This window comes from Scylla paramamosain, chromosome 12 (genome assembly GCF_035594125.1).
Source record: "Scylla paramamosain isolate STU-SP2022 chromosome 12, ASM3559412v1, whole genome shotgun sequence".
Classification (NCBI taxonomy): Eukaryota; Metazoa; Arthropoda; class Malacostraca; order Decapoda; family Portunidae; genus Scylla; species Scylla paramamosain.
The window spans coordinates 14807193-14817947 of NC_087162.1; the positions used below are offsets into that span (position 1 = coordinate 14807193).

General features: G+C 45.8%; 2 protein-coding genes across 2 annotated transcripts in view; both read right to left on the reverse strand.

The window, feature by feature from the left end:
- Positions 1-632: 632 nt before the first annotated feature.
- LOC135105400 (keratin-associated protein 5-5-like) lies at positions 633-1607 on the reverse strand. The gene has a single exon (XM_064013535.1). The coding sequence runs from the start codon at positions 1605-1607 to the stop codon at positions 633-635; it is 975 nt and encodes a 324-aa protein (XP_063869605.1).
- Positions 1608-1683: 76 nt separating this feature from the next.
- Positions 1684-10755, reverse strand: part of LOC135105401 (skin secretory protein xP2-like) — a 65953-nt gene continuing 56881 nt past the window's right edge. The window contains exon 4 of the mRNA XM_064013536.1: positions 1684-2337. Coding sequence (XP_063869606.1) covers positions 1684-2337 — 654 coding nt within the window. The remainder of the gene's footprint in view (positions 2338-10755) is intronic.

The following is a 10755-nucleotide window of genomic DNA, read 5'->3' on the forward strand; positions in this document are numbered from 1 at the left end:
CAAATTTTACACGCGCAACGCAGGGTAATTCTGCTAGTTATCATAATTACTGAAATGACGAGTATAAGAATAATAACAATTATCATAACGTGCATTATTCTTTTTCATACCTACGATTCATCAAGCACACACACATCCTCGGCCTCCCCAGGTCCCTCTACCCTCTCCTCTTTAATTCCTCCCCACCCCGCCCTTCCTCCCCGTCGGAAGCTTTCATCCTGCCGGTAAGTAAATCCTCTGTGAAGAACAAGTGAGTGCTTTAAGGACAATTCGGCTGTCAAGACACAGTCATCATCTTTTTTTGGTGATTGTATGTACCTACCTACAGCCTTAGTTGCTGAAGAGATTACACTCACTCTTATCAAAGTTAAACTTAATGCATAAATCTATACTTTCTGCAGCCATATGATACACAGAGAAAGAAGTGGGCAGATGACTCAAGGAAAATCAGCTCTCAAATGGTGCGAGTAATGGTAAACTTATACGAGAGGGAGTAATGTTTCCCTCAGCCCGCTGGAGGCGCCACAGTCTCGGCGAGAGCAAAAATTCAACAATGAGTGGATCGTCCTCCTAGCATACAGAGTCCTTGACACTACACAGCTCCCGCACCACCACGCCTCGGGTGCACAGTACTAGCACTGCCGCGCCTCGGGGACACAGTCCCCGCACCGCTGCACCTCGGATATACAGCCCCAGCAACGCCGCGCCTCGGGGACACAGCCCCCGCACCGCTGTACCCCGGGTACACAGCCCCAGCACCGACGCGCCTCGGGGACACAGCCCCCACACCGCTGCACCTCGGGTACACAACCCCAGCGACGCCGCGCATCGGGGACACAACCCCCGCATTGCCGTGCCTCGGGGACACAGCCTGCGCACCGCTGCGCCTCGAGTACACAGCCCTCACACCGCTGTGCCCCGGTTACACAGCCCCCGCACCGCCGTGCCTCGGGGATACAGCCCCCGCACCGCCGCAACTCGGGTACACAGCCCCCGCACTGACGCACCTCGGGTACACAATCCCCGCGCCACTGCACCTCGGGTATACAACACCAGTGCCGCCACACCTCGGTGACAAAGCCCCCGCACCGCCGTGACTCGGGGACACAGCCCCAGCGCCACCACGCCTCGGGTACACAGACCCAGTACCGCCGCGCCTCGGGAACACGGCCCCTACACCTCCGTGCTTCGGGTACACAGCCCCAGCACCGCCGTGACTCGGGGACACAGCACCCGCACCGCCGTGCCTCTGGGGGACAGCCCCCGCACCGCAGCGCCTCGGGGATACAGCCCGCGCACCACCGTGACTTGGGGACAGCCCCCGCACCGCCGTGACTCGGGAACACAGCCCCCTCACCGCCGCGCATCGGGTACACAGCCCCCGCACCGCCGTGACTCGGGTACACAGCCCCCGCACCGCCGAGACTCGGGAACACAGCCCCCTCACCGCCGCGCATCGGGTACACAGCCCCCTCATCGCCGCGCATCGGGTACACAGTCCCCGCACCGCCGTGACTCGGGTACACAGCCCCCGCACCGCCGTGACTCGGAAACACAGCCCCCTCACCGCCGCGCATCGGGTACACAGCCCCCTCACCGCCGCGCATCGGGTACACAGCCCCCGCACCGCCGTGACTCGGGTACACAGCCCCCGCACCGCCGTGACTCGGGAACACAGCCCCCTCACCGCCGCGCATCGGGTACACAGCCCCCGCACCGCCGTGACTCGGGTACACAGCCCCCGCACCGCCGAGACTCGGGAACACAGCTCCCAGCACCGCCGTGACTCAGGTACACAGCCCCCTCACCGCCGCGCATCGGGTACACAGCCCCCGCACCGCCGTGACTCGGGAACACAGCCCCCTCACTGCCGCGCAACGGGTACACAGCCCCCGCACCGCCGTGACTCGGGTACACAGCCCCCGCACCGCCGTGACTGGGGTACACAGCCCCCGCACCGCCGTGACTCGGGTATACAGCCCCCGCACCGCCGCGCAACGGGTACACAGCCCCCGCACCGTCGTGACTCGGGGACAGCCCCCGCACCGCCGTGAGTGGGGTACACAGCCCCCGCACCGCCGTGACTCGGGTACACAGCCCCCGCACCGCCGTGACTCGGGGACAGCCCCCGCACCGCCGTGACTCGGGGACAGTCCCCGCACCGCCGTGAGTGGGGTACACAGCCCCCGCACCGCCGTGACTCGGGTACACAGCCCCCGCACCGCCGTGACTCGGGAACACAGCCCCCGCACCGCCGTGACTCGGGGACAAAGCGCCCGCACCGCCGTGCCTCAGGGGACACAGCCCCCGCACCGCCAGAAACCGGTCCGTGATGCCCTGAAAATGTCCCGATCAACGAAGCAGAATCGAAAAAAAAAAATTATTTGTAGATCCCAAAATTGCCTATTACATTCACGTTTTATTAATTTAATGTGCCGATCAACGAAGCAAAAAAAAAAATAAATAAATAAATAAAAATAATAGTTACAACAACAACAACAACAACAACAACAACAACAACTATAGACATCAGAATTACCTTTTAGATTTACGTTTTAAGACACGAAGCCGTATTTTTGCGAGCGGGCACTACCTTTCCCGCGTAGATGCCTAAACAAAAACCATTAAGGCGTTTGTGGTATATTCCGGGTTTAGGGGGACAAGCATTAGCCCCTAACTTCGTGAAGGAGGAAGTTATGGCCCACTAAATTTCTAAAGGCCAACCAAATTGGGTTATATTCGTGCGGACCTGGCTGGAGGCGGCCCGCGGTTAGGAATGTACCGCCGCCACTGCCTGCACCACCACCACTACCACCACCACCACCGCCAACAAGCAGTAAGTGGCCCTTTCCGCCCCAGACTGGTGACCTCAGCGCATTAAGTGAAGGCCAAAGGTTTATCTAAGGCAGCGGGTGAGGGAAGGCTCCGCGGCGCGCCCCAGATACACCCCGACACTCACCAAAACAATCCTCCCTTGAAATAGCGATCTAGTTGAGCCGACTGTTCCAAAATGATAATCAAGTTTGGACCATGTGTTTTCTTTCGCAGCATTACCGGGGAGGCAGGCGGGACGCGTTTTATTATGTTAAAAGATGTGTTTTGTTACAATATTTGCAGAGGACGTGGCCAGGATGCGTTTCATTAAGTCCGGAATGTGTTTCCTTACGGTATTTACAGAGGACACGGCTGCCTGTGTGTGTGTGTGTGTGTGTGTGTGTGTGTGTGTGTGTGTGTGTGTGTGTGTGTGTGTGTGTGTGTGTGTGTGTGTGTGTGTGTGTGTGTGTGTGTGTGTGTGTGTGTGTGTGTGTGTGTGTGTGTTGCGCGCTGCATGTTTCTCAACTCAGACCACTGACAAGGCACCTCATTCCCACACTCCAGAAGAACAGAACACTTTAAATCTCTCTCTCTCTCTCTCTCTCTCTCTCCTCTCTCTCTCCTCTCTCTCTCTCTCTCTCTCTCTCTCTCTCTCTCTCTCTCTCTCTCTCTCTCTCTCTCCTTCCTCACCCAACACCCTTAACCACCACCACCACCACCTTTTCTTTCCTTTCCTCTCTCATCTCTCCCTCCAACAACAGATTATTCCACATTCCTGACTCCTCTCTCTGTTTTCTTCATTCCAAACTTACCTTAATCTACGACCTCAATCACCCTCTCCTCTCCTCTTCTCGCCCCTTCCTCCTTCACTCACGTCATATTATTCCACACCATTCCTGCATCCTCTCCATTCTGCTTACTTCCTTCCTCTGCGTACATTCCACACTCCCTCCAAGCAGTCAATCACTTCTTTCCTTCCTCCCTCATCTCTCACTCATGCATTCCTCTCCTCTTTTTCCACAACACTCCAACTCCTTTTCTTTGCCCTCCTCCTTCTCCTCCTCCTCCTCCTCTTCTTAATATTCCTCCACCTACCTCTCGCCAACTCCTCTTCCTCATCTACTTTCTATTCCTCCTTCTCCTCTGCTCTTTCTATTACCTAGCCTCTTCATCAGTCATCATCCTCTCCTATGCCTCCTCTCTCTCTCTCTCTCTCTCTCTCTCCTCTCTCTCTCTCTCTCTCTCTCTCCTCTCTCTCTCTCTCTCTCTCTCTCTCATGCAAACGATTAAAAGAGAAAACTTTTGAAAGAAAGGAACAACGAATATTAGATCTTTTTTATGCATATGTATATATTTGTTTTATTTAATCATATTTGGTGCAAAAGTATGTTTAAAAAAATGTGTAAACAAATGTTTGAAAATAATGTGTCTAGTAGAGGAAGTTATTAATTTATTTATTAATTTTAATTATGCGTGTATTTTCATTTATATATTTGTTTCTTTATATTTTTGTTAGTTTGTTTTTCTCAGTAAATGTTTCCATGAGAGAGAGAGAGAGAGAGAGAGAGAGAGAGAGAGAGAGAGAGAGAGAGAGAGAGAGAGAGAGAGAGAGAGAGAGAGAGAGAGAGAAAAGCGAAGAAACACTGATAGGGAAAGAAAAGGGCAGAGGGGAAGAGAAAATGGAAAGGATAAAGAATAAAGGAGAATAAAAGGAGAGAGTGAGAGAAGTGAAGTGGAGATAACGGTGGCTGAATAAGTGGAGAGCGTAGAGAAGGGAGGAGAGGTCAGAATGTGAGAGAAATATGGAAAGCGAAGGAGGAGGAGGAGGAGGAGGAAAGTATGACGTTGTAGTAATGATGCAAATGTTTAAAGCGCGCGCGTGCACACACACACACACACACACACACACACACACACACACACACACACACACACACACACACACACACACACACATACACTCGTCTTTGTTCACCCCCAGCATTACCATAAGAGAGAGAGAGAGAGAGAGAGAGAGAGAGAGAGAGAGAGAGAGAGAGAGAGAGAGAGAGAGAGAGAGAGAGAGAGAGAGAGAGAGAGAGAGAGAGAGAGAGAGAGGAGAGAGAGGTGGGGGGACTCGGCAAAACTCCTGTTAGTGATTTTTTTTCTCTCTCTATTTTTTTAATCTTTTTTATGAACTTTTGATGGAGTGAGTTCTGTTAAAACTGAAACCACTCCTCCTCCTCCTCCTCCTCCTCCTCCTCCTCCTCCTCCTCCTCCTCCTCCTCCTCCTCCTCCTTCCTCTATTTCTCTCCTTCCCCACACCCTGACTCTCCCCTCCCCCTTCTTTCCTTCCTACTATCCCCTACTCTCCTTCACTTTTCCCCTTCTCCCCTCCTCTTCTTTCCCTCTTTCTTCTCCCCTAGCACATATATAGTAGATAACTGGATGCTGGTTGTAGTAGTAGTAGTAGTAGTAGTAGTAGTAGTAGTAGTAGTAGTAGTAGTAGTAGTAGTAGTAGTAGTGGTGGTGGTGGTGGTGGTGGTGGTGGTGGTGGTGGTGGTGGTGGTGGTGGTGGTAGTGATGGTGGTGGTGGTGTTTTTTTTTTTCCGCTTAGCATCACCATCCATATATTTTTCTAATCTTTTAAAGCGCCTTAATCGCTCACCACTAATAACTTAATTACTGAGTTCGTTCCATTCATCTACCACTCTATTTGGGAGTCAGTTCCTTCCTATCTCTTTTTTAAATCGAACTTTTTTCAAGCTTGAACCTATTATTCCTTGTAAATTTAAAAGTTTCAGTGTCGTTTCGTAAGAAATACCCCTCATCCCCTGAATCATTTTAATCGTTCTCCTTTATACTGATTCTAATAAACCTATTCCTATCCTTCCTTTAATGTGAGAACCAGAACTGCACAACATAATCTCAATGAGGTCTGACCAGTGCCAAATTTGACTTTATTATTACTTCGGGACTTCTACTTGTAACACTCCTGAAAATTAATCCTAATACACTATTTGTTATATTTCTGGCCTCTATGCATTGTTTTCTCTGACGGAGATCGACCTAACTACGAGTAAAAGTAATATTTTTTTTCGTTCTCTGAACTTACTAGAGCTTCATTCTTTATTGTGCCTGCTGTGTGGGTTTCTTCTACCAATGCTAAGTACTTTGCAGTTGTTAATATTAAACTGCATTTGCCATTTTGCCATTCGTCCATCCTATTCAAGTTTGCTTGAAAGGCGACCTAATTAATCTACCTATCTTCGTGTCATCCGCAAATTTATTAACATCACTCTTAATCCTACTCTTAATCCTACTGTCTAGACTCTAGACTCTAGATAATGGTGGTGGTGGTGGTGGTGGTGGTGGTGATGGTGGAGGCAGAGGTGGTAATGATGATGATGATGATGATGATGATGATGATGATGATGATGATGATGATGATGATGATGATGACTCCCTAGTGAGCAAACACACACACACACACACACACACACACACACACACACACACACACACACACACACACACACACACACACACACACACACACACACACACACGTGGAATCAAGAGCAACGGTACAGGTGAGCCCCAAGATTTTTTTTTTTCCACAGTTAATTAATGATGCACGAACTTGAACCATTAAAAACGCGGGGGACACAAGCCGGTGGATGAATGAGTAATTGCTACATGGGCGAACCAAACTTGCCTTTTATCATACGTGTTTCCCTTCTACTGTCAAAAAAATAAAGGGATAAAAACAGAGTGACACATATAGACGCTACTTAGGTGTACGATGCAGCAGGTCTTATTGGCAAAGAAAGATTGAGTTACGAAAGTTACACAAGAATAAGAAAGACAACAAAGAAAAAAAGAAAAATAAGAAAAGGAAAAAAAATAGTTAATGAAAGAAAGAAAAACAATGCAAGGTATAGATAGACACACAAAAGGAATGAAATAAAGGAAGAAACAAAGAAAATAAAGAAAGAAAGAAAGAAAGAAAGAAAGAAAGAAAGAAGAAACAGACACCAACAAATAGAAGAACAGGCAGGCAGGCAGACAGACAGAAGTAAAGAAAGAAGGAAAGAAGGAAAGAAAGAAAGAAAAAGAGAGAGAAACGAGACAGACAGACGAACAGACAGCAAATCAGACAGACGGACGGACGGACGGACGGACGGACGGACGGACGGACGGACGGACAGACAGACAGACAGACAGACAGACAGAAAAAGAAAGAAAAACGAAAAGCAAACAAACAAAAGAAAGAGCAAGGGTAACATAAATCTATGCAATAACACAAATGTAGCAGAAAGAGAAAGAAAGAAAAAGAAAGAAAAAAGAAAGAAAGAAAGAAAGAAAAGAATAAAGGCAGGTTAATTGGCAGAAACCCCTCTCCCTCTATACCCAGCCCCACCAAAAAAAAAAAATAAATAAATAAATAAAATAAATAAATAAATAAAAAGATAAAAAAATGGGCTCTCTCGAGGTGGCCAATTTAGTTCAGTTGACTTGATGCTCCTCCCTGAGAATTAAAATGAAAAGCAAATAAGAGAAATAAAAAGGATATCATACGAAAGATTGGGTTTAAAAATATGGGAAGGCAAATTACGAAGGAGGAGGAGGAGGAGGAGGAGGAGTATATATATGTATATATACAAAGGAACTTCAAACAACAGCAGACACTGGGGTCGTTATTAGGCTGTTTGCGTAACTAGCCTATGCTAACTATTAGTGGGAGAGACAGGATAGCACTGAAGGCGGCTCCTCCCCACCCCCTATACCTGCAACCGAAGCTGGCCGGAAAAAGGAAATAGCACCATGATGTATAAAAAATCAATATGGAATTTGACATGAAAGTGAGAGAGATGATGTCTACGTCTACTATGGAGGGTACACGCAATCCTATTATTTGTTTCTTAAAGTCCTCCATTGTCATCTGATGAGGCGCTTCATCTACCTCCAATTTTTATTCTGAGGAATCCATTTGAACTAGATGCCTATAGTGATGGGTTAGTTCGTCTGCAAGGACTCGATTTCTTTTATCATTACTGTGACAGGGTCAGCACTAGGTCGCCAAGCAGTACAGCCATCACTAAGGTCTCTTTAATCTGATTTATTGTCTGAAACGTATTCATTTAAAAAGGAAGAGAAGGAGTAGGAGAAAGAGGAGGAGGAGGAGGAGGAGGAAAAAAAGAAGACAAGGAAGAGAGAAAGAAATAAGAAAGAAAAAAAATAGAACAACAACAACAACAACAACAACAACAACAAGATAAAAAAAAGAACAAAAACAAAATAATGTGTTGCTGTCTGAAAAAAAACAGTAAAAAAAATAAAAAAATAAAAAAATAAAAAAGTAAAGGATTCTACGTAAGAAATCACATACAATACGGGAGGTGTAAAAAAAAAAAAAAAGCACGAATGGGAGGTAAAGGGTAAAACACATCGTAAATATGTATTGCAGAGGAATATACAAAGCGAAGCAAAGCAAACGGAAATAAAGAGAAACAAAGTAAAAAAGAAAAAAAAAGTGCAAATCACCTATGGGAATTGAAAGCCCAAACAAGGGGAGAGAGAGAGAGAGAGAGAGAGAGAGAGAGAGAGAGAGAGAGAGAGAGAGAGAGAGAGAGAGAGAGAGAGAGAGAGAGAGAGAGAGAGAGAGAGAGAGAGAGAAACAGATACACATGTTAATTCACTCCCAACACACACCTGGACAAAAAATGAATAAAACAAAAAATAAACAAATACATAAATAAACGAAACTTGTATAATTTTCATCCCTGCATAAAGTTTCCTGCACGCTAGCCAGACCCTGAATATTCCCTGAGCCTGTCTGTCCGTGACTTTATAATTCATTCCCTGACACAAAGCCGCCCTGAATCCCCTAATCCACAGTTTCCTGGATCAGACACTAAATTTTTCTTAAACTTTTCTGTCTGAGGCTGTACAATTTTTATTCCCTGATTCCTGATGTCCCTAGCTCCCTTATCTGATGTATATCTCTAGACTCCTTAATTCAATTTCCACCGTTCCCTGACTCAAATTCCTATTCCTTATTCGATTGCCCCTAAATCACTGACGTAATGTCCCTAAAATTCCTAATGCAATGTCCGCAGTTCCCTCACTTAAAATGTCTCTATTTCGTCAATCTAATGGCCCTAAATTACCTATCAGTGTCCGTAATTGCCTAGAAAATGTTCCTGCTGATAGATTCTCTGATACAAAGTCTCTCAATTCCCTGATCCGAAATGGCAGTAAATTCCACGACCCATAGCATTCTTAGCTGCATTTTTTTTCCTAACCCTAGCTAGCTCATGTAGATTCCCTAAACACAAGTATCCCTTAAAAATATCCCTAATTGTGAATGTCTTTTAGATTAACACTGCTAATTGATTCAACACATTTTTTCAACCGTGAATGACCCTAAAAATATCCCTAAATGCTGAAAAGACACTGAGCCTGCCTTGCTACTTGGCCCTAGAAAAATCACCCGAAGACTAAGATGAATACATATTTCCCTGATGCTTCCTTTTTTCGTAAGGGATTAGACACTGCATAAGGGATTAAATGCTATATAAACCATAAGCTATAAGAGATCAAGTATAAGGTATAAAGAATTGAATAAAAGGTATTAAATATAAGAGGTAAGATACTGTTGAAGCTATGAGGGATAAGGGATTTGATAAGTAAGAGAGACGGTGTTTGCTGTCATAGTTGTTGTTGTTGTTGTTGTTTTGTTGTTGTTGTTGTTGTTCGTGGTGGTGGTGGTGGTGGTGGTGGTGGTGTTGGCGACGATAGTAGTAGTAGTAGTAGTAGTAGTAGTAGTAGTAGTAGTAGTAGTAGTAGTAGTAGTAGTAGTAGTAGTAGTAGTAGTAGTAGTAGTAGTAGTAGTAGTAGTAGTAGTAGTAGTAGCAGCAGCAGCAGCAGCAGAAGATAAACTTTTGGTGTTCGTTTCCGAAAAGAGTCTGAATACAGGTAGATGAAAAATATAAAGGTCAGTATTTTTGTATGTGTGGTGTTCACGTTTTTTGATATGCAGGGAACGTTTGCACAATTAATGGTGGCTTAATCTATCAATTTATATTTCTATTTTGTTTCCTGTGTGTGTGTGTGTGTGTGTGTGTGTGTGTGTGTGTGTGTGTGTGTGTGTGTGTGTGTGTGTGTGTGTTTACCTCTCCCTACCTAACTCTCTTTATTTCGGTCTGTCAGGTAGTCTCTCTATCTATTTGCCTATGTATGTATTTACGTATGTATGCATGTACGTAGTATGAATGCATGCATGTATTTATTCATTTGTCTATCAACACAAAATATTTTTCAAGTTGGCTCTCTCTCTCTCTCTCTCTCTCTCTCTCTCTCTCTCTCTCTCTCTCTCTCTCTCTCTCTCTCTCTCTCTCTCTCTCTTTTCCAAGCATCTTTCCCTCCCTCCCTTCCTCCTTCCCTCCAGAGCATATCATAATAACAAGGACAACTTTCATTCTCTCCCCGTCAAGTGAAGAGACAGGGAACAGGTGGGCCATGCGTGCCGCGTCAATCACAGGTGTATTGGCAGGTGCGATACGGAACTTTTACTGGGAGTGAATGCTTAATAAAATACCTACACTGAACAAGGGAGGAACACAGGTAGATGTACAGGGAATGCAACGAGGATTGAGAGAGGAGAGAGGATGGAGGAATACAAAGGAAAACCAAACAGCAAAAGACTTTTAAGTCCTTGCAAGGCAGTTTTGGAAAGAAAAGAGAAAAAAAAGTGAAAATAGAAGAGAAAATAAAACAGAAATGAAGAGAGTAAATACCAGGAAAGCAAAGGACAGGAGATAAAAAGAAAGGAAGGGAAAGGAAGAAGATACGGGGAGGGAAGGTAAAAGAAGAAAAAAGAAACGAGTCAAAATGCTGAAAACGAAAAAAAACTGAACACATTGAGTCATGTAAAGAGAAACAATAACAATGGAATAA

What these genes read in the sequence shown, in the direction of transcription:
- LOC135105400 (XM_064013535.1), bottom strand. Translation starts at nt 1,607, where the DNA reads ATGCGCGGCGGTGAGGGGGCTGTGTACCCGATGCGCGGCGGTGAGGGG.